The following is a 27,617-nucleotide window of genomic DNA, read 5'->3' on the forward strand; positions in this document are numbered from 1 at the left end:
AAAACACAGTGAAAAAAATTCAAGATACCTTCCCTGCCACTGAATTCAACATTAAAGCTGAAAGAACAAACTAATGCAGACTTCAAAAGGAGCTTATACAACAGAAACAGATATAGTACCAAGAGAGACTGGTCAACACAAATGTGGCAAGTAACTTCAAAATAATGCCATCTGACAGAAAGACACAAGGCAACACTCCAGTATGATGGCTACTTGCCACAATACTCCCCACCATCTTAACCCTGTTGTTTCTTGCATGAACTAAGTCATGTCCTGACAACCCTGGTATTCCAAACTGGTTTCTGCTCCAGATAACACATGTCTCATCCTGTGCATGGTCAGCAAATACACGAATACAGATGGACAATGACTTAGACACAGGCTTCCTCCTTTGTAGCTTTCATGGTACTTCTCAGGGTTCGATATCATCATCCAGTCAGTCATGGCGCGGTACTGGGGACTTCCTCCAAAGAAACTGTTGCTAGGTAACAATGTATCAGAAACATTGCTGATACCACACTATAGGGGAGGTTGACATCTGCTGCTCTTTTCCTTGGGATCCATAAGGGCATTTTTCATAGCAATAATAATGTGTGTACTTATATTGCACTAGACTCCTTACACAAGGTCAATGGTTCAGAGTGCACGCAATTTCTTAATTCTCAGCTCCCTGGGGAGTATACAACCAAAGTTGCCTGTGAGGCTTAAGAAGGTTAACAGCCACATTGCCATCCCATCCTATCCCATACCCATTCACTGTTGGGTGAACAGGGGCACATGTCAAACAAAGTTACTTGCCCAAAGAGACTTCACATGTGCTACATGTGCTTCAGTGTGGGGCAGGAGCAAGCCCTAGAAATTCTCAGGAGTCAAGCTGCTGACTGTAGTCACCCATCCAACTAATCTCCGCAACCGACATTGCTTAACTTCACCTGATTTGTGACCTGTGCACAGGACCACTCGCCATTCATTGGTTCCACCAGGGCAACTATTACTCTTGGGTTTTACCAGGGCAGTTATTATTCTTAGGGCAGTTATTTTAAGCTTTGAAATGTTTGCATTTGTTTCAAAGAAATTTGCAAGTGAAAGTAAGCCATAATTCAAGTCCAAATGGACTGACACTGTGTCACTATTCCTTATGTACATGACCTATTCATTTCAATCCATTCCAAAGTATATTTAGCGTTTCTTTCCTGGTCATATATATATAACACTATATATAACACAACACTGTGTTAGAAAATAATTTCAAACTCAAACCTGCAACATGACTTAATTCTATCAAGTCAACCCTCATCCATTTGATGTTCGACACATGAATGAAACAGACATGTTAAGAGTAATGGTTACTTGGAAGCAGGCATACTGTATAACGTAAAGACATACAAGGAACAAACAGTAAACAAGCTTCAATCCAATGAAAACAACACTTGCTGACACAAGAAACACTACCAATAACAGTCACATTTATCAGATCTTTGTTGGACGCATGCCTCACATGACGTGACATGACGTGACGTGACGTGACATGACACATGTACAAACTTATACTCCCAAACAGTTTTTGATGAGGTAAAGTAACATATAATTTCTATTTTTAGCTGATACCTCTGCTGGGTGTGTCCATTTGTTTAACACCTGACGACCACTTAGCCGTAACACATAAGATATTTCACTAGCTCATTAATACCTAGGCCCCATTCCACAAGCCGATCTCAGCGCTATGATCATCGTAAGCCTATGTTTAAAGTATGGGAGTTACAATCATCTTAGCCCTAATATCGCTTTGTGGAACGGGGCCCTGGCATGTAGTGAAATAGTCCTATCTCTGGTTACAGTTACACAAGCTTTTACAACATTAAAGTAAGCTTATTTCAGTTAACAAATATAATCATTTACTTGCTGTCATATATTTTCAAAACTGTTTGACCCAAGTTTCATATCTGCATCAAATTTCACTTTCATTTTCAAATGACCTTTTAAAAAAATTATGCAAATTAGTTATGTTAAATAAAATCAGTTTGACTGCAGACAACTGTAACTGCGCTAGTCTATAGTCCATATCGCAGGCCTGTTCCGAGTCCTACAAATATTACCTTACCAAACATGAGAGCTAGGTGGGATAGTACATTATCAAGCTTCGTTGGTCAAACGTTTTCCCCATGAACATGGTAGAAATCATGGAAACAAATTGCCTATCAGATGAACACCGGCCATTCTACACCTGGACCAGCAATCATTAGAATTTCAGTCAGATTTTCCCAAATCACATTTGTTTTGTTTTCTGCTTGGACAGAAGTATTTTTTAGGAATCAGCCAACTCAAAACAAAACAGCAAATCCACCAGCTCCAGATAATATCAAATGTCAAAAAAAACGAAAAGAAAGCTTGACAAGCATTGTGTTTCTTATTCCACTGACCAGAAATAAGTAAAATGTTTTTAAATAACCCACTTCACATAAAGTCACTATCAAAATAAATAAATTATTAAAAAATACTCTAATTAAATTCTGTTGAAAATGTATCCTAAAACCTTCAAAACACAACATGGATTATGGCGAATTGTGACAAATCTGTGTCTGTAAAGGAGTGAAACCGGAATATTTCATTTACATATTTTCAACCTACTAACCAGAATTTGTGCCCCAAAATTCTGTTGACCAAAAAAAATTAGTCTTGCCAGTAAAAGGTGTTAATCTAGGCTGTTCCAAGTGAAATAATCTTTTAAAAGAATCATGGTTTTGTGTGAACGTCCTTTTAACTGTTTATAAACATTTCCAACACTAACTGCCCAGATTACATGATTTCCGAAGTAGCGGTTTGCATTTACTTACCCATTTCTATGTAAGTCGGTATAAGATCACAGTAATCAACATCACTAAACAAAGTAATTCAGCAGCTAGGATATTACAACTATGAGCAACTGAACAAACCCAGCACTTCACTGGGCATTGCTATAAACAGGCAACATATACAGACATGGTACACACAGCCCCCACATCATCTACCTTCGCTCCTTCAATCCTCATCCTCTCAGAGGATACAGAGTACAGCAAGGCATCCAACAATATTACATGGTCAGCCCTTTACCATTGAAACTCAGATATGGTGCTGTCAAACCAAGGATCATAATCTGGACCAATCTGGTATTCTATTTATAATCATAGGATCCTGTCATGCCAAAGGGAGGCAACTCTATCAAATGGGCTCTCTGGGGAATAATCTGAGAAATATGCAACGCTACTGAAGCACACATGGTATAATAGGATTACAGCTGTTACGATATGGTCAATGGCAATGCAATGATATATGACAGCATATTGTACAAGACCTGTTCACTGTGCTGACCCCCACATCCTCCAAATATGAACATTAATAATAGAAATGTGAAGCATCTGGTCTTAATAATTAACAATATAATTAACTGGTTTTCAGGCTAAGAATGTTGAGATATTGTTTGAGAAAGCCAGCATTAGTGTGAAAATGCATGCAGTGGGAGTTTCTACTTTGATCAGTTGTGTTTTAACACTTAATTCACAGGCATGTAAAGAAGTATCAAAATGATCACATGATTACAAAACAATATAATGAATTCTTTCTTTAGGCCTGACCAATTAAATTACTTGTCTTAACTAAGCAAGACATTTTTTAGCAGCTTCAGTAACACAGATCTGCAATATGAACATATTGTGTCCAAAAATAAAATTTATAGGTACATGGACTGTGTTTCGACTATGTTTGTTCTCCTCAGAGCATTTTCCTACTAAAGGTCATCAATATTACTAATTTTTCATTTATATGTTTATTTCTACTTTTTTTTTCTCCTGCCTCTCATTGTTTTGGGCATAATTGGTAAAACAAGTGATGAACTTAAAATAGTATTTTCTTCACAACAGACTTTATATCAGCCTTGATCTATTTTGTTGCCTCCTGAATAGGGATCTGATTTCGATGTCTACTGGGGTTTAACACGTGACTGGTTTAAATCAGTATTGTTATCTCTAAAACGAAAATCTTGCAATTCCATTGGTTAATCTATATCACAGCCAAAAACAATACATTTCAATGTAGGCCCCTAAATCATGTGACATCGAATATTGACTCATCACATGATCAGTATTGACCTGTCATGTGATGAATACTGACTCGTCTGCTAGAAAACAAGATGGCATCTTGTACTAACATTTCATGGTTTTGCAGCTAATGGACAGTTTAAAGGCTTCATAAACATTAAATTTAACTTTGGTATATAGAAACTAATGATTACTCTTGACGAGGTCAATATGCACAAATAAGGACCATCGGACCGGACCACCTTAGGGGTCGGGTCGTCGGGTCCGTGTTTTTGCATATTGACATCTCCAAGAGTAAATATTCGAATAATGTACCAGATGTGGGATCAGACATAAAGTTGGGGTTAAAATGAACAAGAAATATTGGCAATTACTCAAACCTATTCATGAACATGGAAAGGGGAGTATATGTGCAGCTTACAAACGCTTAATCGACCATTGCACTTAAGACAGACGTTGCAAACGCTTCCCAAAAATGGAAGAAACAAAATAATCATTGAAATGAAACCAAACTGACACAGTTTACGTGAAAACCACGAGTTTCTCAGCCTTTTACAAATTCTCATATTGCACGGGATAACGGTTCCTGGCCATCGCCTATGAGGTCAAGACTTCCCATCATTCCATCCACTTTCAATATAGGGGATGTTCTATTCAAAGCCCTCCCCGTTTTTACTGTAAAGATAACATGTTATTAAGCTCATGGGTTCAAATTCAAATCAAATTTTATGTGACCAGATAATGTTTACTAATAAGAGCATATCAATCATTGGCGAATAACGAATGCTGTCAGAGGATTCAACATTAACAACACACACTCAGGCAGAACATACTGGAGTGAGTGAGTGAGTGAGTGAGTGAGTGAGTGAGTTGGGTTCAACACCGCTTTTAACAGTATTCAAGTTATATCACGGCATGTCAGCTTAATGTGGGAGGAAAGCCCGAAGTGATGCAGGTCTCAGATGTTTACCACTTCAGTGAAACCCACAAGCACGGGTATGATGCTGACAAACCTAGAAACATAATTGGGGCGAACCGGGTTTCAAAACCACAATCATTGGTTTCTGGCGTGCCCAATAGACACAACTCTGCACAGCGAATCGCGGCGCCTCAGACGACTGGGCCACTTGTGCCCCCAGAACATACTGGAAACTCATTGTGACAATTTAAGTACTTGAAAGACATGCTGTATCGGTGGTTAATAATAATCAACCAAACAGGCTGCGGAGGTATAATTCAATGCGTTTGTATTAAAATTACCAATTGTTTCATCAAACTTTAAATGTGAAATTCTATATCATGTAATTTTAACATCTTATAATTTTGTTGTTGTTAAGCTCAGGGATTTAAATAACATATTACTCAATCAGAATGGGTCAAACGTAAGCCCAGGGCTTAAATACAAACAAGTATTTAATGAGGATGGCCCACATGGTGTTCTCTCAGGCGGGCAGAGGAACAAAAGGATAGCTCTCCCTATTTCTCTCCTGTTCCTATCACTAGCTATTAAGCTGACTACAGCATGGACTGATTTAACATGATTTATGGGTGTCAGTATTTAGCATTTTAAAAATAACACACTTATAATAAGATGAGTGATGACTTCAAAGGGGATTTACAAAAAGTTTTAACAAGTTAAAAAAACAAAACCCATTCTACAAACATACAGAACTGTTCATTGGACAATGTTGCCTTTTACTCACAGAAATTCACCCTTTACAGATTAGTGAGTGAAATTATTTAATGCCACATCATCAATTTTTCATCTATTCCCCTTAAAGATCTGCAGTGAACAAAAGTCTCCACAATTAGTTCTGATTCTGGTTCCATGGTTTCTTATAATACAAGACCACTTTATTTCCATTTTATCAAAACATCTGACCTAAAATGATATAAAAATAATATTAAAAACATGCTTACTTTGAACAAATATTTGGTAAGTATGGGTTTGGTTTTTTTGGTTTTTTGTTGGGTTTTTGTTGTTTTGTTTCGTTTTTGTTGTTGTTGTTTTTGTTTTTCTTTCTTACAAGAAAACAAATTGGTCAGGCCTGAGAACTATCATACCTAATCTCAATATCACACAACATCTGTAGAGAGGTATCAATTCTGAGTTTAAGATCTCAAATGTGGCAGCTTTAAGGCTTTGCTTCAATGTTCAATCACATATTTGGGTAAAAAGATGGACATTTCACTAAATATAAAACTTCTATTTTGTAACATTGACATCCAAACATGCAGACTGACAAGAAGACAACAGAAATCTCATCACACCTACAGAATACAATTGTTTCTTCCACTCAGTGGCCATAATAAATGAATAATTAGATTTTCATCTCATCCTCATTCACTGTTGCCTTGTTGTTTACTTGATGTAATTAGGACAATATGGTCAGGCAACACTCAGCACAGGGCTATAACACAAGGTGGTGAATCTGACCCTTGTGCATCCCCTGCTGATCAGCACTTGCCATTCGAATGTCTGCCTCACGTCTTGCTCATGTACACATTTGCCTTGGCCAGTTCTACAAATGATAAAGCCCTCAGTCTCTTTTTCTTAATAGAAAAATCTAATAATTAATTTATTGTGGCCTATTGCTGTGATTTTCACAGTTCCAAAATAACAACATGAATAATATCAATTGTTTGACACTGCATGGGAAACACGCAGCCAAGAATAACTCATCAAACTGCTCGATCAAGAGGCAATCACAATGTCCCAACACTTATCTAACAGTATATACCTCCCTAATGAAGTTCTAAATGCACATGGATGCTTATTAGTTTAATACTTATCCTTAATTGAAACATTTATTTAAAGAAAAATATGAACATTTCAGAATAATTTTACAGAGTTACTTGATAGGTCAACAGATCCTACAGAAATGTTCTGTCACCAGCCAAGTATCATGAGATACACACAAGCTTAATCCATGTACCGGTTATACTAAACAGCCATATTGCATAACCAAAGCATCCTCGACTATCATATCTCCATTCATTTTGAGTCTGGTTCAAAAGTCATGATGCTAAAAATAGCACCCAATCATGTGACTCTGTTATTCCACGATAGAAGCAAGAGGTGATATCAGTCAGAACTCTCAGACTACAAATATCTTGAGGCAGTAAGGACTACGCTTCCCATCTTGATGTTTGGCTAACTATTTTTTTCAGCTAAAAGTCCACTTGTAGTATTCTGATTCGAGGAAATTATCCAGTGCTTGCTTGTACGAGGCTGTATCTTTGATAATTTATAGTGAGTGAGTTTAACACCACTTTTAACAGTATTCCAGTTATATCACGGCATGTCAGCTAATGTGGGAGGAAAGACCGAAGTGATGCAGGTCTCAAACGTTTACCACTTCAGTGAAACCTACTAGCACGGGTATAGTGCTGACAAACCTAGAAACATAATCGGGGCGAACCGGGAATCGAACCAACAATCATAAGTTTCTGGCATGCCCAAGTGATGCAATTCTGCACAGCGAATTGTGGCGCCGTAGACGACTGGGCCACCTGTACCCCCTGATAATTTATAGATCTATACTGAACTAACATTCAAAAGGGAATTTTTATTGGTTGATTCAAGCTCATGACAAGAGAAATCCTGTCCTGTAAGTTAGTGATGGAGATATTCTAAGTCGAGGGTCTATATCTCCCAGAAGGAGATAGGATAATCGAGGATGAAACCAAAGAAAATGACTACACACCTGATCCAAACAGATTAAGACAATATTTGCTACACAAGTCTTAGAGTATGGTACATACAATAAATTGTTTAAATCCTCTTTATAAATAAAAGTATCAATTTGTATCAATACATGACCGTATATGTTCATACATGACAATGTATTGATACTTAGACGAACTGTTACAGGCCTACAAGGAATTGCAAATAAATACTTTGATATTCAGCTATGTTGGTATTTATTCATGATTCTCTATGACATAAAAAAATAATAAAATACAATTAGCTGGTTTATCAACCTGCAACATGAAAATGAGAAATGGACCATGCTGACTTTGTACACTTCAAAAATACAAGGCATGCTCCACTGGTTAACATTTAACAGAAACAGCAACAAATAAAACAAAAGAAGACCAAATCAAGAGCCAAATCAAGGTGGTACAAATTTCTCTGGTTAGTGAGGCAGCTCTATCAGAAATGTTCCAGCACTCTTATAGTGGGACACCATGAATGGGCTTCACACATTGTACCAATATTGGGAATCAAACCAAGGCCTTCAGCCTGAGAGACAACAGCTTGGACCACTAGGCTACTCTACCACACCTCCTTTCCCTTTCTACATGATTGAATGAATAACGTCAATGTCACTTGGACATTTGTCCACATTTTGCAACATGGTTTCAATTACATTAAGATAATTTTCTGAAATAATAAACAGGTTTCATCAGTTGTGAAAAGTATTAGACTTTCAATTTATCTTTTACTTGGGTAGTCAAGCTTCAGCATATTTCCTTGCTCATATCATGTTCGCTACTCGAAAGTTAAAGAGAATCCACTTATTTCAAATTACTACAGCTTATCTGTCATGGCAGGTCAGAATAACTATAGTTATTTGAAAGGATCAGATGTTCTTAAACTTCCTTTGAGTAGAATACGCCATTAGGATATTGTTGTTGTCTTTACATGAAAGAAAATAATGAAAACACTGCTGAAGGCATTTCTTGCCCATTTGCAAATAGATTGGAAACGAATCTCTCTACATGAGGTATTGATGAACTGAACACATTATCACTTTTATGTCAAGTTATAACCACAAACACAGATCCTCACTTGTCAATACTTCAAAGGATTTAACTACTTCAACCACTGTCATGAGGATATTCACAACTAAAGTAACCTCTTTATCAAATTACCACTCATCAAATAGAGCAATCTCATTAAAATCAGATCTTTCACTCCCATACGATACCTTTCTAATCACCATATCACTGTCAAGGATTCTTAATTCTCAGTACGAGTGAGTGAAGATTTTGAAAATGAAGTTAAATAAATATATTATATTAATAAATATTTATAAAATAAATTATATGTGGACATTTTATATACCCTCTCGTTTCTGAGCCCCATGGCATCTACTCCCGAAACAAAGGGGGAACCATTGAAGTAATATTGGTGCTGTGAATGGGATCTGACTTTAAGGAGATTGCAATAGAGCACTTATATACCAAGTCATTATTCAGGTTATACATCACTTGATCTGGCAATATGAAAACTTATTATAGACCCATCCTTGTCGTATTAGAATGTTCAAGTTTAAGTTGTCCATTTAGGAATATTTCTGTCACAAATAGTTATCTCCCTTACCTTCGTATAAGTAACCTAATATGTCCAACCTGTCATCACGGCTAAAGTACATAGTTCTATATCTCTTCTCTAAGAATATCAATATTTACACATTAGATGATCAAAGCTCGACTTGCACAAAGGATGTTTATATTCCTGCCTCAACCCTTCATAATGAATAGACTGCCCTGGCTTCAAAAGAAGGGGATGGTCTACTACTCTTGTAGGTATTCCGGGTAGTAAAGGCCTTTTTCCTTTCTCATGTCTCTTTGAGCACTGATGTAAAGTGTTCATTAATGCACCGAGGTTTTATAACTTAACAAAATGTGGTTATCTCCCTTTGCAGAAATATCACCACATGCTGTAGTCAAAGTCATCGCCGGCAAATACGTAAAAGTAGCCCAATATTGTGAGAAACACAATCACATTCCCAGACAGCACCAAGCCACATGCTCCCCACTGAATCTGAAACAAAGAAAGGATTATATTTAAGATGCACCTTGCAGAAATTTGGCTAGGCTTCTACGCTGCATTGAACAGTATTTTAGTCATATCAAGGTATGCCAGCTTGAAGTGGAGGAAAGCCAAGAGAGCAACAGTTTGTACATACACAAGTATGGTGAACCAACAAGCAGGGATCATAATCAGGGAGAACCTGTGATCTAACCTAAAATCAACGGATCCTGACACAATCATGGGACATAACTCACAGCAAACTTTAGTGTCTGCCTCCAGTTCATTGTGAAGCAGATTTGTTTATTTTTTCTGGAAGACATTTAATATTCAGACCATTGTCAAATCATAATTCTAAACAAGTCACCTTCATATTTATTATCTTTACATATCATATCATATTTTGTAAGTGGGAGAATTTGGTTAAACACAGATTCAAACAGTCTATCAGTTATATCGCAGCATGCTAATAATGAGAGGACACCAAGCGTTATGCAGATCAGACATTTTCCCATTTGGTGAAACCATCGAACATGTGTAAATGGACGAATCTATGATTCCAACACACGACCAGCTGATCCTGTCACAGCCAAGGGATGCAACTATTGAGCAGGTCATGGTACTTTAGACAAATGGTCAGCTTGTGCACCTAAGAAGGCTAAGGAACAACACTCACAATCCCAGTGTGTGCCAGTATGACAGGCAGCCCTATGGAGGACACCACGACGCCCGTCGTGAGGAAGATACACAGCTCCGAACATGCACTGCTGGCTGAGTCAAAGCTGCTGGCCAATCGTCTGGCAATAACTGTCGGCACCGGGCACAGGAAGTAGAAGAACAGTACAAACATAGGCCACCAGTTGCTGCAATGTGGAAAACAGGCAAGTAAAGTGAAAAGTTTGGATAAAATCTCAAAGTATGACTGCACTGCTATTAACTATTGGACTGCAATATAGTGGCTGCAACAATTATATGATATGGGTTAATAAGTTTGGTTTAACGGCGTCGTAAAACAGTATCTCAACTATATCACAGTTTGTCAGCTTGATGTGAGGCAGGTCTTAGACGTTTACCACATTGGTGAATTCCATGAGCACAGGTATGGCAATATAAGCACAATTATGTCTCTGGGCAGTGGGACGAGGCCGCAAATAATTTCGAGGGGTGGCATGTAAATATGTACAAATTAATTGAGATACTGCAGGTTGAGTAGGGTCATAGTGCGATCACAATCCAGGTAGTTTGATGCCTCCCAAGAAGAGGAAGTATTGTACCTAGACCATGCCCTTGAGAGGGGACAGTTTCTCGCCAACCAGAAACCAGTAAACGATTATCACAATGCTGTTTCACATCTAGATGGACTTTGAATTGTGTAATGTAATGGCAGTGTGAAATATGAAATTGGACAAATAAGACATTATTACATACAGACAGTGCTCATTCCTCTTATCAATTTTATATCTTAAAGTAAACAAGTATTTGTCACAAAGTGACGAAATGTCCCCCGCCTGTATATACACCATAGTACCAAATATGAAGACAATCCAGTGTTTAGTTCTTGAGATATCGCGGCAACACTGTTTTCCAACTCCAAAAGCAGATTTGCCTGCTGTGACCTTGAAAATGGGATCAAGGTAACCAAAACCGACTGGTGTCTGCGGAGTCTGTATATACACCATAGTTCCAAATATGAAGACAATCCAGTGTTTAGTTCTTGAGATATCGTGGCAACACCGTTTTCCAACTCCAAAAGCAGATTTGCCTGCTGTGACCTTGAAAATGGGATCACGGTCACCAAAACCGACTGGTGTCTGCGGAGTCTGTATATACACCATAGTTCCAAATATGAAGACAATCCAGTGTTTAGTTCTTGAGATATCGTGGCAACATCGTTTTCCAACTCCAAAAGCAGATTTGCCTGCTGTGACCTTGAAAATGGGATCAAGGTCACCAAAACCGACTGGTGTCTGCGGAGTCTGTATATACACCATAGTTCCAAATATGAAGACAATCCAGTGTTTAGTTCTTGAGATATCGCGGCAACATCGTTTTCCAACTCCAAAAGCAGATTTGCCTGCTGTGACCTTGAAAATGGGGTCAAGGTCACCAAAACCGACTGGTGTCTGCGGATTTTGTATATACACCATAGTTCCAAATATGAAGACAATCCAGTGTTTAGTTCTTGAGATATCGCGGCAACATCGTTTTCCAACTCCAAAAGCAGATTTGCCTGCTGTGACCTTGAAAATGGGATCAAGGTCACCAAAACCGACTGGTGTCTGCGGAATTTGTATATACACCATAGTTCCAAATATGAAGACAATCCAGTGTTTAGTTCTTGAGATATCGCGGCAACAAACAGGTGGGACGTACGTACGGACGTACGGGACGTACGGACGGACGGTCGTGAATACTTTATCCACCGCTTCACGCTTTCGCGCGGCGGGGGACAACAAATGCTGGACGTACAGATTTATATTGCTTACACAAACACGAAAGGGATTATCCCTTGGCTAGTTGCTCCACAAGAAGCTGCTTTATGGTATCCAAACAGGAAGTTCATCATAAGAAGCTTGTTACAGACATTAATTGTTATTTTAATTACTTACAATGCCAAGAACAATGGTCATTTCACACACCCAGCAATGTATGCAATGTTATTTTTGTAGAATTAACAGCAATAGCAACACTTTTAGATGGACCACTTCCTGACGTATCCGTATAGCTGCCAAGTACAAGTCAGCCATCATATCAGCCAATGAAAACACTTGTCACAAATCACTAATGTGCCCGTAGCTTTAGTCCACGCCCCGAAATAGATTTCGCATGTGATTTCAGTACTTTCACTTGGACACTTCAATTCTTTCTACCAATATTGTGATGTTTTTTTCTCTTGGGATTTGACTATATATATCTGGGACAATTGATATTGCAACAAAATCGCAATCATTTTTTTTCACTTTACTTGCCCTTTAGGTTAGCGTAAAGGGCTTCTAACTTCTCGGTATGAGCGAGCAAAGCATTCAGATCAGCACATCTGATGCCTGTATCTTGAAAACGAGTTTAAACGACCTTTCTTGATTGTACATAACAAAGGATGAGCCATACTTTTGTGGATAATTTATACCTGAGCTTCGTGGCATCTACACCAAAAAGGAAGTACCATCGAAGGCATATTTGTGTCCTGCATGGGTTTTCTTTTGTAACAGGGAATAATTTCTTAATCGGAGTGGTAAAGATATGAAGTGTTAATGTTTTAGAAAGCTGACAACTAATTGGCCCAAGAACCCATGCAATTCAGTGAGATTGGGCAGACAAAGATCACTCATGGCTCATCTGACATGACCTTATGTGAAGGTATGTCGGAGTAAAAGATCTGATTTCAATGACATGGAATTTTCATCAATCCATGTATTACATGAGTTGGTTGTTGAATGTAGTTTAATGCCAGGGTCATTTTCCAGCTATGACAGGGTGGGCTGTTAATAACTGAATCTGGCTCAAGAATGCGCACCACTCCGTGCTGTCAGGGCATGATGACACTCAATGTATTCAGCCAGGTGACACATCATAACCATGTATCATCACTCGGCAGTCTAGGGACAAGAATGGCAAAACTGAAATTTATTCTACCAGTGCATAAAATTCCACAAAATGTCGGTAAGACAACTGGACTGGCAAGATTGCAAAGTTACCTGACCAGATCAAATGTTGCAAGTCCAGAATTTTCTAGACTTACAAACAAAAGTTACAAATGGTTAAACATAAGAATAGTGCGGTAAAATGTTAGTTCTCAGAAAATAACAATAAACTGGTGGATTGTCAAGTTAGCAACTTTAACTCCTGACCATCGGGTGTGCAGCTTTTCAAAACTGACCCTCTGCCAGTAAAACAGACTGTCTGACTTATTATCACCACTTATTCTACCCCTGAAGCCCCACATGGACCAACTAGCTTATGACTGTTTGATGGAGGTGAATGGTACACAATACTTACTTGAATTGTGGAAGGGCACATCCTAGAAGTAAGAATGTGATCCCAATTGCTGCTGTAAATGCCAACCCAATCAACCTGTGGAAGTAAGAGGTCACACTGAGCGCATGTTGTTTTACACTTCCAGCATTACTACTAAGAAGCTCAAGTCTTTGAATGGCATTTAGATGTGATACACATGAGGAAGAGAATTTATTGATGTCAACTTCTTCATTATGAGAAACATATAATCAAGAATGAATACACAATGCAATTTAGAAAGCGGTCAAATGTAACAAATGTTATATTTGGGATAACACTTTCTTAGTTAAGTACAGATTCTCGTACTTTTTTTGGTTTGAGTCCCATCCCATCCCATCACTGCCAGAGTGAGGCACCTAATCGTGATCACCTAAGTATGTGATCTAGACCACCAGTTGTCAGACTTTCATTTTTGTAGAAGCCTCCGTGGCCGAGTCGGTTAGATCACTGACCTTGTGTGCAAAAAAAAAGTACGAGAATCTGTACTTTACTAAGAAAGTGTTATCCCAAATATAACATTTGTTAAATAATAAAGAAGTTGACCACCATAAATTCTTTTCCTAACAAGAAGCTATTTCACAGCTGACCGCGAACAAACAAGTCAGAATTAGACAGAGCTGTGGTTGATAGCAAGATCAATAATCTACACCACAGGGGTACGAGGACATCCACCAGATCCTTGCTCCACAAAGTAATCTTACCACTATGACTGTTGTAAGTCTACAGTGACAGAAATTAAGGGGTTCACCTATTATATTTGAATCAACTAACCCCTAAATCTTTAAGTTTTAACATTACTTATGTCATTAGTATCACAAAAAGGACCCTGTGACATTTTTGCTAAATTCAAACACTGAATCTAGAGTTTGGGGGTAACAACAACTGTAGAGCTAAGGGTGCTTGTGAAAGGGACCATGGTCACATATTGTTACCAACTGACCCTATATCTGTTATCACCAATGGTTATTAAAACTATACATGCACCAGGTACATGAACTGCCGATAAACTTGAGCCACGCAGTTGGGATACGATGACATGCATCAACCAAGTCAACGAGTCTGACCACCTGATCCTGCTAGTCTTCTCTTACAACAAGAATGGGTTGCTGAAGACCTACTCTCACTCGGACCATCATGAGTGCATTGCACATTCATTATGTGCAGTATTTCATGAGTCAGGACTTATGACTAACATAACTTTTAACTCTTGCAATGCTTCAGAGACCTCATCATGGTGTCATTGAGGTGAAATGGTGAGTGAGTGGGTATGGTTTTATGCCGCTTTTACTCTTAGTAATATTCCAGCAATGTCACGGCAGGGGACACCAGAAATGGGCTTCACACATTGCACCCATGTCTGGAATCAAACCTGGATCTTCGGTGTGATAAGCAAAAGCTTTAACCACTAAGCTACCTGACCACTCCGAGGTGAAATGGGGTTAACGTCATGCTGGTCTTATAGTGCTAACCAACTGAGATATACCATGCTGCAGTTTTCATATGGATACCCCACTCAGACCCAGCATACTGACTCCAAGCATGTGGGTGCGTGGCTGCTTGTACTTCTTGGACACAGGAGACTGATTCTCCCATAAATGCCTTACACCAGGCAGGGCAACAACAAGTATTTGGATGTAAAGCTCTTAGGACTACATAGTTGCCATCATGCTATGATGAAGACATAATTAACTATTGCTTAATATCCCGGTCAGAAGCATTTACAGCTTTATCAAGACACATGATATGACAAAGACATGATTAACTATTGCTTTGCACCATGGTCAAAAGTATTACAGCTACATAAGACAAACTGTAAATAATCAAGACTAGATCCAGTGGTTGATAAGCAATAAAGCCATCAGAGTATGATGACATGTAATCAACCAGGTCACACATTAAAACCACCCAATGCCCATTTCAGATTGTTAATGATCTTAACAAGCATGCAGTCCCAAGTAACAGGGGTCCGTCCACACAGATCTAGAATCCCTACAAGGGGCTTTATATGAAGATTATAAAAAATATACTTACGCTAATCACAGCATCAGCCAAGTGAACAGCAAATGAAAAAAGAAATATTAACAACAAATAAGCCTCACTCCTTGGACAGAGGTGCACCATTTCCGATGAACATGATGAACAATGATGACTACTAGAGGCGGGGTCGCAATATGATATATATCCCAATATTATGGGTGCAACACAATTTGTATCCTGACACAGTACATTTTTTTCACAAGTTGATATTCTTTCATTTTATAGGTGAGCAACAAGCCTGAATGACTTATTAAATTTCAGAGATCAAAGATGGGATATTTAAGGGCAGTAGCATATTGGCAAGAGGGTACTGTGAATGTTATGCTATTTATGTCAAACCATGAAATACTTGAGAATCTGCAAAAGCTGGTGGTTGAACAGTTTCTGTTACTTTTCACATGTTTCACACAAATATAACTTGTAATGAAATGTATCTCATGTATGGCCATACAGGGGTAGTAAATCGATGTATTGTATCATGGGCCTTGTATCGCGATACAATACTGTAGCAGCGTATCGCTACACCACTAATGTATTCCACACTCATCATCACTGATCACATTGAATATGACATGTATGAACACCATATGATCAGCTACAGTTGTCTTCTACCTTATGACAAAGGTGACAGCCCAAAAAGTACTGTCACTGGTTCCTTCTGTTTTTCTAGTCTAGGACTCTGGGAATCATGTTACTGAGGACCCTTTGAGCCATACAAATTCACTTCCTGGTTCAACATATTCAATGTTAAGAATTATATGGATCTTCATACAAAACCTAACACAAGAATCTAACTCAGTGTTTATCAATTATATTAGAAATGTATGTTTGTGACATTTTCTAATAGTCTCAGAAATTCTTGACCATTGCAAATCATAAAGTAAAAGACCATCAATCTACATATATATCCAACACAAACAACTACAAACTGAAAAAAACAAGATGAACTGGTAGAATCTTAATTGTTAATGAGATTGTTAACAAATGCCAATAAGCTGTGATTGTCTCAAAATATCTGACAATGATGCTTGTGACAATGATGCTAGTGCAATTGCACCAATACACTTAAAAGATGGGCTAGGTTTTTTTCACTTTTATTATGATGCAAGTTGGCACTAGCCAGCAACTCTGATTGTCAATTGTAAAAGGTATTCGGAGGGTTATTAGAATTTCTTGCTTTTGAGGGGGTGTCCTTATATGTTATCAATATCGCCATTCTGATTTGTAAATGTTTCAGGTCAAGTAGCATTGCTGCACAAGGTATCTATGTATGTGTGATTAAATTACATCAGCACTGACAATTGGGATGATGACAGGCTTGACGATAAACGAAAGTTTAATGATTAAAAAAGGTATGAATGTTTTGAACACTGTTTGTAATATTTTGACATCTCCAAAAGTCACATTAAATGTCACTAGTCATATTACTAAACACTACTTTAACATTGACCTATAACTCCATTTGCATTAGCAACTTGAATAGAAATACCATTCCATTTAAAAATATTATTTACATATGGTCCTATTTCAAGTCTATTGTTAAAGTAAAACTCCAATGTTTTGTCATGTGATCAAGTACTTGACTGTTTACACCCGGGTAGAATGACAGGGTGTAAAACGGACCGGTGTTCATTTCTAGAAATGTTTCAATCTATAGGTTATTCGTGACATCTCACAGTTTACTTACACTACGTCACACTGGAATTAGATTTTAAAGTAGTAAGAAGAACCCGTGGAATATTTAAACATTATCTTGAGAGAAAAGTGTCATACCTCTGATGCCGGCCATTTTGTCAACATCATACACACACTGTCATGACGTCATAGATATTTGTGAATCTGAAGTATTATTCAAACTGGCTGCAAATTTGTTAAACGTTCCCTATATCAATTAAAATGTGTCTTTGAAACATATTTATATTCCTGATATTAAAAAGAAATATCATTAAAATTGTCTCGAAGTTTCGAGAAAACACGTGAACGGACGCCATCGGCCTGAAAGTTGCGTCTCGTGCTAAGCGATTATACAAACGATCCTTCTGACAAGAGTAGACAGAAATGGCTGATGGGGGAAAGTATGTACAAACTCAATTGTATTTTGTTTATCTGTGTTAATTTCTGTGATGTAAACCTTTGATTTGTGCCATTTTTGTGTTTGAACTCAAACAGAAGTTGCCCATGTTTCGTTCAATTTCACTTTGTCATCGACCGGCGTAATTTTCTAAGTCGAAGAAAAGGGTAAAAGAGAATAATGGTGTTACAAATTCATCTTTTTGAAAGACTGATGGAAAGTTTGGTAAAGTTAGTAAAGTGTAACTATTGTAAACAAAATGTTGACATGATTTTCGGGATGTTCATGCGGTGCCTTTGTTTCCAAATGAAACCGAAAGAGGGGAAAACAGCTGATTAGATGCCCGACATATAATTTGTATATTGAACGCAACAACCAATAGTTGGTTCTATTCTTGGCGTCAAATATATCAATGGACCGATCATTTCTACCAATGAGTAATGAGGATGAGAATATTTCTTACGATATGTACCATTATTTATACGGATATGACGTCATCAAAACAACGTGTCGGCCCAAGAATGGAGGACGTTCAAACTTGCTAAGTCACGTATAATTCTTATGTGTATATAAAAGCGCACTTGACGCTCATAGTCCAAAACTGATACTACTTAGAGGAAGGTTAAGGCAAATATTTTAAAAAGAGGAAAGGGGGATTGTATTGAAGATGGCCGACAGGTATGACCGAGTATGAGACAATGTTCATAATGTTGTAAACACTTGTACTAGGATGGATTTCTAATACGTTTTTAGTTTTATGACTACCATAGGAAATGTTTTAGGTGTGAATTTTACCAAATGTAAGAATGATGCATGTATTTCTCTCCCTTAATTGTGTTAATTGTAATAGTTTCTTTTTTAAAGGATTATAAAATAAGGCCTCCAGCATGTCAACTGATGTCAAGATTTTTTATATTATTATATAACATTAATATACTGTGTACAATCATTAATAGACAAGGTATTTTAATAGAAATTGCTTATTTAAAACCTGATAATGTGTTGAAAAATCCACAGTTCCGAAGGTCCCAAATAAGCACATTAAAACATGATTAATTGATTGGACTAAGCACATTTATTAATGGGACTAAGCCATTTCTTCTTTTAAAAATGTTTAAAGGATCAGCATATTTCTTTCACTGATATTATAAAAAAAAAAAGGATTTTCTGGATTTGGTCCTCTTTGGCCGAGCAGAAATTTTGATTGTCCGTAATTTTGGCATAGATCTAGTCTCCGTTCAGAATGTATTTTAGAGCTAAAGGCAAGAAAAATGATTCCAAGATTTGACATACATATTTTAAGAGTTATGAAGGTGTTATTGTTAACATAAAAACTGGTGTGCACTAGGGCTGGCTATCAGTATATGTAATAGAGATCGATAATCGCTAACTAAGTATTGATTAAATTATCAATAAATTTCAGAGAAGTAACTCTGGTGAACGAAGATTACGTTGTGGACATTTGAGATAGAACAAAATCAGTTTTTCTGTCTTCTACTCTTAACATGATTGACAATTACAAGTCTGTTTCGGTAAATCTATACTTTTTTCACCACATAAAGTTATGTCAGTTATTATCAATGACAACAATTTCATATTGATAATTGTGAATATTTCTTTCCGTCAACGATAATTCCAATTATCGGTCTTTTTAGCTAGCCCTAGTGTGCACACCTCCATAAGCACAAAAAATATATTGAAGTCAGTTCTTAACACAGAACAATATCTAGACAATGGGGCATGTGCGTACCTGTCTAATTCACTCCAATTCTCCCTCACATGCATTTACGTCACTTAGGTGTGACTGAAATACATGATCCTGGGAGTGAATCCCTGATTCATCCAGATTTCATTCCTTGGTTCGTCAGTATCATACTCATGCTAATGAATGTCACCTAAATTCCTACCACACCAAGCTGACATGCTGTGCAATCACTGAAATATTGTTCCTCACTAGACCTATAAAACTGAAGCTTACCGTCTCTCAGCATATATGGTCCAAGCAATGGTGTTTTTGTGTTTGCTAACATTATCCTGATTTTTTTCCTGCATGAATTGTTGCACATGTTATCAAACTCATGTTATGCTCATTAATTGCAATATCTTGATTCACACAATTTTTACAACTCATGAGCTTAGACTGCTGAATGAAATATGGGATAGGTAGAAAAGGATATACTGCGTCCCAATGGACCCTCAATTGTATTCATAATACTAACACCTCATCAAGTGCAGTTATAGGTGTATGTCATTTCATCCATCAATCATGACCACTGTCCCCATGATTATTGATTCATTCCAGGCTCTAAAGTAGTTATCAAATTGTTCAGTACACTACACTATTTCATTACTTTACGTTACCCTCAAATTGCCTGCAAGGACCTTTAAAGTTAATTATTGGGGGTCCCTTGCACCCCCAATTTTGTAAGTCAAGGTAAAACCCTGTGGTATGCCTTTATGACGCGATACTAATAAGACCACTCTGTTTTTACAGTGATGATTTGGCCACGGCCATCCTCAAGAGAAAAGAACGACCAAACAGACTCCTTGTTGAAGAGGCAGTTAATGAGGACAACTCTGTTGTTTCGCTCTCACAGGTAAGAGATAAATTGTGATGTGTTAAGCGGAGTCTGATGATCAACATGATGAAGAAAAACTAAAATAACAAGACATTAACAATTATTGGCTACTGAACATTTCTGTTCTTGATCACATGTCAAAAGTCTCGTGGTTTTGCAGCCACATTGGACTGAACATGTTCGTCATGGATTTATTGTGTTTGTTGGGTATGCATCTACCGCAGTCATTTTTTCTGCTTCTATCAGCTGCAGTACTTTCAAAATTTGCAAATATTGTCTCCATAGTTCAAACATCAATAGCTTCTAACCGTTTTGAAATTTCTTGATTAGTGACAGATGTATTGGAGTTTGCTTTTGATGTATATTTTCTCATAAATTTTCTTTAAAAAATCATATCTTCAGAAACTTTTTCTAAAAGTTGCAAATTGGCACTATGCAGCTTCTTGGTATATTGAACATTTTTTTGTTCTTTGAAGTATGTCCAAAATGTCAAAATGATTGAAGACTGTCTGAATGCATTAATTGAGAAAAGTAGCTTAAAACATGTTATCATACCTCCAGTGAGTACAGGGTTAGAAATTAACTGAAAAAGTGATCCAGTCCACAGGGCTAACTGCAGCTGAACTTTACTAGCCCTGAAGAAGATCAGTTAGCCCAGACTATACAACAGATAACAAAGTCTGAAAATCATGTCTTCATAACTATTAAGTTTAATAAAGTTCAAGTTCTTGTGAGTTCATGAGGTTTTTGAGACAGGTACTGAACTCATACAAACAAAATAAGATGAACAGTAAACATCTTTGTTCTCATCACAACCACATTCAACTTCTAAAATTAATGCCACTGAAACATCAAATAACAACAACACTGATTCACTGAGTATTTCTCGCAAATTCTTTCAATTCATTAGTTTAACAACACTCTTCACAGTCAGATGGAGAGTTATCAGACTGAGCAACATCCTTTGCAATGACTAGAGCAGCAGACAACAGATTGTGAGCCCTCTCCTCAAGTCTGAGAAGGTTTTCTTGACATAGGTGATTTGCATACTTGAAAGATAGTGTTCCCGATTCCATAAAATCAGGTCTTAATAATTCTTAATATAACTCACAAGAGATTGAATTATTATCAGTTTGATAAGTCTGTTGTAGAATAACTAAATAAAAACAATGCTTACATCATTGTACATTCAAGTGTTCGCATTCATTCTTTATCATATACAGTATCGCGGTATTGATAAATCTCGTAATCCACACAACCTGTCGACTGTTTACTTATGCAAATCTAAGCACGATATATTTCATCGCATGGTCGAATACAGGACTCGTTGCGGTATGTCACGGCTACTTGTACACACGTTAACTTTTTTTATGACAGTTCCTGGGATGTTTTTGAAGTGGAATTACCCCTTCCTCCATTCAAAATTGATTAGAAAAAGAACCCATTTGTTCAAACGAAGTCCCTTGACCAAACCTCGGTCGTATGCAAAATTGAAAACAGGAAGTGATATACCATATCATCCACACAGCCTTACTTACTGCGGTAAGATTCACCAATGACAGGTACTTTGTTTACCGAACTCGGTAAAGAAAATCAGCATCAATCAATCCAATGAACAACAAACATTTTGTGAATCACATATTTAATAAATTTGTAAGCGTGCCCCACTACGATCCATTATAAATTAACTACCGCGATTACATAGCGTATCATCCTGCACGGTCGCTCGATTTCGCGGGTCGCTGTTACCACGTTCTGAAGTATACCCTTGATGTGCCTGGCTATTTTTAGTTTGACACAAGGTCAGGATATTTTCGACCAATCAGCAAGCTAAATTAATTACGACTATACCGACTTGCTTAATATGTGGCACCTGATTGGCTGAAGCAAAGCTATGGACCATACCGAAAATTAATACATGCAAAACCGACAATAGATATAGGTCAAGAAACCGGTTTGGGTATTTGTCATAAAAAGGGAGAGAATAATGAAACTGGTTTGGTTTAGCAAACGGAAGTGTTAATCAACATGCTTCGCTGTCTTGTTTGGCAACAAATACCTTTACGCAAAGACGTACGTCTTTGATTTACGATAACAGTGTCAATTCGATATGAAATTAATATAGCCCCAGTCACTGCGTCCACGAGACCCACACATGTTACGCAGGTGCGTTCAAACTTATTTTTGTGCATCCAAGACGCAAAAACGCGCTCTTCAGGCAACACTGCTTTAAGGTTAGTTAGCCACCCGGGCTAGTGTTCTGCGGATGTTCTTAGCCCTGTAGGAAATACTCTAGCCACGGGCTAACGGGCGAGCGTTAATTTCGAACCCTGGAGTATTGGCCCAACAGTGTCAGGATTTTGCATGTGACACCAGTATAGGATCATTTTCGATCCAGTCATAAAAATTGATAAATGCAACTGGTTTTATTTTGTCAGGTTGCCATGGAAACAAAACTTGATGCTCAATGACTTGATTTTCATAGCATTAGTAGATACAGACCTAGGGAAGATTGACGTCAGATGGTTTTTGAGAAAATGACAAAGCAAGTTTTGGCGGTTAGACAGACGGCGGACATAATTTTCACAAAATTTAACCAATACGTATGATACAATAGGAATGGGCAAAGCATAAACACCTATTACTTTGATTTAGAGTAAGTACAGCCGCGTCTTAGCTTGCAAAGAAAAAGTACACACAAAAATAACAAAGTCTTATTAGGGCTCCATGTCTGAAAGGCAAGTGCCTTATTGTAATTGTTTGATTTATTATTATTTTTATTTTTCTGCCATGTGTATGAGATCTTCCTCAACAACCAGTGGTCAGAATCACTCTAAAAACAACAGCAACGTCTGCAGCAATGTGAAATAGATACCCGTGCCAAAATGTATTTTGATAAAGCAGCATTATCTTCCAAACTGATGGTCCAATGACTTCCACATTTGGCATGCGGCAGCGCAATCAGATGCCGATAATTTTTTACTGTAAAAACAGTGTCGCTACAAGGTACTGTTTGGCCGCCATATTGGATTGAAGGTTTTGGTCATGCATTTTTGCACTTTTCTCCCGTTATTTGGCTGCCAAAATGTACTCCTGGAACTGTTACAGCAATGCATCAGATACCTGAACTAAGAACACTCATCCTTTGACTGTAGAGCAATGGACAATGGAACTACAGCCTGTTGAAGAGCGAACTCTTTCTTCTCCCTGACTAACTTATCATTACATGATCCCACGACCTCAGCTGTGTTTAAGCCATCAACCTAGTGTAAAAAAGTGTTCTTGGCTCTGTTTTCGGTGATTTGTGCAGTGCTTCTGGATCTCAAATACACTGTTTTTCAAACACCTGTAACTCGGCTACCACTGGTCTGATTTAAACCAAATTCCTTGTGTGTATGAAGACTATGATTGTAGGTTATCACGTCTTAAATGTAGCCACATAGCTTCGGAGACTATGGAGAGAAAAAAAAAAATAATTCATGCATAACAACATCTAAAACATATTTAACTTATTGTTCCTCAGAAGATCACTATCAGATTTGCCAATTTTTTGTATTTACATATGCAAATCGTTACTGAAGTGCAACCACAAACCCCATGTGAGATTTCCTAAATTCCTACATACTCCAACCTGTGATCTAACACGTTTTGAAAATTTCACTTTACAGTAAGAAAAAGGAATTGGATGACACTATAATGTTTTCAGAAACTTACTTTTAAACTTGTTTCTTCAAAGGATCTGCACAGAAAACATTGAATTCATTCTATATAAACGTCTCACATTTTTTGTTCTTTGGTGCATGTTAATAGTAAGGCTGCTTGGCGGTTATATTTGATTTCAGTTGTATATCAAATTTATGCAGTAAAGACACTAAAAGAAGCACCTCATAAATTTACAATTAACCCCAATTTGATGTCTTTCTGTTGATGCTAGCCGTGAGCTTTGGTAGAGGTATACTGATTTAATAAACTAGTACATGACCAAAGTGTTTAGGCTTTCTGAAGGTAGGCAGTGTTCTCGGCTATAGCTGTTGATACTGGCGGCTGTAGTGGCAGGTAATACGTGCTCCAATTGCCAAGGGGGCAAATAAAGTTACCTCCTTTAATAATGCCAAACTGAACTAGCACCAAAATAGACAATTTTTCGCAGTCAAAACGTACCAGTGAAATATCACATACCATATTCGACCCATTAAGCTCCCCTCCCCCAATAACTTCACAGGATTTTAAATGCAAGGATCGGAAAAAGTTGTATCTTTTCTCGTAACTTTTTTTTATCAGGAATAATATATTCTAATATCTTGTTAATTTAGATGCAGCTTTTACTAAACATATTAAAATAATAATAACACTAAGCGAAGCAGCTGATCGCTATTGCCTGGTATTATTTTTTACATGGAACCAGTCTGACCAGTCACCGTCAATGCTCCTGTGCACGTGATCGCGTGATTGCGAAAATTACGTGGCGACATAGAATCGTCCAACAAAAACAAATATGACTTTTAACAAATCAAAGTATGGCATGTCGACATAGAATCGTCCAAAAAAAACAAATATGACTTTTAACGAATCAAAGTATGGCATTTATGATATATGTATCCATTCTCTGTCAACTAAAGTTCGTTTCAAGGCGTCAATAGCGGTAATCTGACCGTGGTTGCTGTTAATAACGGTGAGTTGTGCGATCTTCCGATCACTTCACACACGATTCGCCCGAAATTAATTAAAACAATATTAAAAGGAATTTTGAATAAAATTAATGAAATAAGTTACAAACAAAAGTCCAGATATACAAAGAACACTTTTTATAGCCAGACAGTGTAATACATGAATAATTTGCGACTTCAGTATGGATTTGTTGACATGGTATTTCCGGTGTTACGTGCTCACAGTAAGGTCTTTCCATGGGGGAAAAAACATCAAAACTCATTAATTCGTGTATAATGCGCACTCCCTTCTACACAGCTGTGTTTTTTTTGGAAAAGTGCGCACTATTCTCAAGGAAATACGGTATGGCTTACTGATGAATTTACGCCAATTTTACTCTGAATTGGTCCCAATAAGCGCCCACCCCTTCTGTCTTTTTCTAAGCGCCCCGGGTGCTGAATGGGTCGAATTAGTAGTTAATAAAGACAATATTACAATCACATACAGTAGTGCACATATCTGTCCTCATAACAGGGGAAAATACCTTAATGGTAATCACCTCGAACCATTAAGAACTCGGTTTCATTGTTTAAGTTCTCAGTACAGAGCTCCAGATAAGCTGCGTATCTGTGTGAAATACACATCAGAAATGCAGAAATACGCAGTAAAATATAATCCAAGCATATCAAATACGCAACGAACATTACAGATACGCTACAAAAATAAAATTTGTGCGTATCATCAAAATATTGTGAAGTAACCCTGCGTATTCGATTAGCAAAACTTATTTTGAAATTATAAACGGGCATTCCGTCAACCTTGCCAAACTCCACGATGACAGTCACATCATGATCATTTGCCATCACACTTTCATGTGGAAGTATCGTGGTATTTTTGAGTCCTATAATGCTCTCGAACCCACACGACACCAGTTTGCAGGGACTAGATGAATAGTGTTTTTAAATATTTAACTTAAATACCCACGTGTAAAAACTAGTGGGTAACAGAAATTTGAATACGCAGATAGAATTACAGATACCCAATGATTTTAAAATGCATGGGTAAAATACCCACAACACCAAAAGCTTATCTGGAGCTCTGTCAGTAGAAGTAAAGTGACAAATTGTGATACATCGATAGATCGGGATTTTTTACTTTTCGATACATGTGTCTATCACAATCACACACTAAGTAAAGAGGATGAATTCTTACATTAAATGTATTCATTTAGCAACACCAAACACCAATTACTAGTGAAAATGTAAATATTTTCATCCATTGCGCCATCCTTAGTGTGCCTGGTATTTGTCCATCCTGTCTATGAAAAAAATGGCTTTCACTCCACACATAAAAAACACATGCAAGTATCGTGATACATATCGGATTGTGAGCAAGGTATGGTGATAAGTATCTGATCTCAGTTGGTGTATCCTCCAAGCCCTATTGTGAATGGACTTTCATGAATGTAAACCAGGATCCGCTAATATATTTCAGTGTAGCATGGAGCCAGTATTGTTGCTTGCAACTACTGTAAAACGTGAAATTAATGCGTCTCCAAAAGAATGCGACCACTGGCCCCTAGCCAAAAATGTGACTCAATATGAATGCGACACCCCCTCCTTTCAAGCATCAGTGGATTTATATCTAAACAAAATGTCCTCTGTCAGGTTTACAGGAGAATCCTCACCTTAATCCAACCTTACACTAATCCAAATACACACCAAATAGCACCGCTTATTAGCACTGAGTAGAGTACTTCAACTAAAACAATACGTGAGCGCTGGCTTGTGTCGGCCTTTGATGCAGTCGCAAAGAGCAAAGGAACCGTGTTGGGTGACGTCTGTCTGGACTTGCAGGTGTGATCAGTGATGACGTGAGTGAGTAGAAGGCTTGTCTTGACCAGCAGTGACAATTCACAGGATGTAATAAGTGTTTGAATGATATTGTTTATAATACTTGTTACAAGTGCTGCTCAATAAACAGTGATCTGGAATACATAGTTGTTTGTTTTCAGTGTATGTCTAAGTTGGTATTTCTGCTATCCAAAATGTCTTATTGTTGACATAAATGCGATGTTTAATAATGCGAGCCAAGATCACTTGCATTTTTTGCATTTGATTCACGCTCGCGATAATATCAAGATTTACAGTATATCACTGTATATGTTTTGTTGTTTTGTTTCCAGAAAAAGATGGATGAATTACAGTTGTTTCGAGGTGACACAGTGCTCTTGAAGGGTAAACGGAGGAGAGAAACTGTGTGTATTGTTCTGTCAGATGATACTGTAGGAGATGACAAGATCAGAATCAACAGATGTGTCAGGAACAACCTGAGAGTGAGGCTTGGTGATGTTGTCAGGTGAGTGATCAGCAAACACTGGTTCAGAAAATTAATTTTACATTCACCTGTGATCAGGTCCATCAGCTGTCAAGGCT

General features: G+C 37.6%; 2 protein-coding genes across 3 annotated transcripts in view; one reads left to right on the forward strand and one right to left on the reverse strand.

The window, feature by feature from the left end:
* Positions 1-7,471: 7,471 nt before the first annotated feature.
* LOC124113092 (leptin receptor gene-related protein-like) lies at positions 7,472-17,678 on the reverse strand (the record flags this gene model as incomplete). Its single annotated transcript, XM_046473348.2, has 4 exons — positions 7,472-9,846; positions 10,511-10,697; positions 13,831-13,905; positions 17,659-17,678. Coding segments are annotated over 4 exons (396 nt in total), but the record flags the coding sequence as incomplete, so codon positions are not given.
* Positions 17,679-17,834: 156 nt separating this feature from the next.
* LOC124113093 (transitional endoplasmic reticulum ATPase) overlaps positions 17,835-27,617 on the forward strand; it is a 32,785-nt gene continuing 23,002 nt past the window's right edge. Inside the window, exons 1-3 of one of the 2 annotated variants that reach the window (XM_046473349.2) lie at positions 17,835-17,960; positions 20,451-20,553; positions 27,368-27,540. In XM_046473349.2, coding sequence (XP_046329305.1) covers positions 17,944-17,960; positions 20,451-20,553; positions 27,368-27,540 — 293 coding nt within the window. In that variant the 5' untranslated portion in view covers positions 17,835-17,943. Of the gene's footprint in view, positions 17,961-18,485; positions 18,635-20,450; positions 20,554-27,367; positions 27,541-27,617 lie in introns of those variants that run through there. The other variant, XM_046473350.2, reaches the window with a different exon arrangement.

The sequence above is a fragment of the Haliotis rufescens genome, unplaced genomic scaffold (genome assembly GCF_023055435.1).
Source record: "Haliotis rufescens isolate VD_foot unplaced genomic scaffold, xgHalRufe1.0.p SCAF_2, whole genome shotgun sequence".
NCBI lineage: Eukaryota > Metazoa > Mollusca > Gastropoda > Lepetellida > Haliotidae > Haliotis > Haliotis rufescens.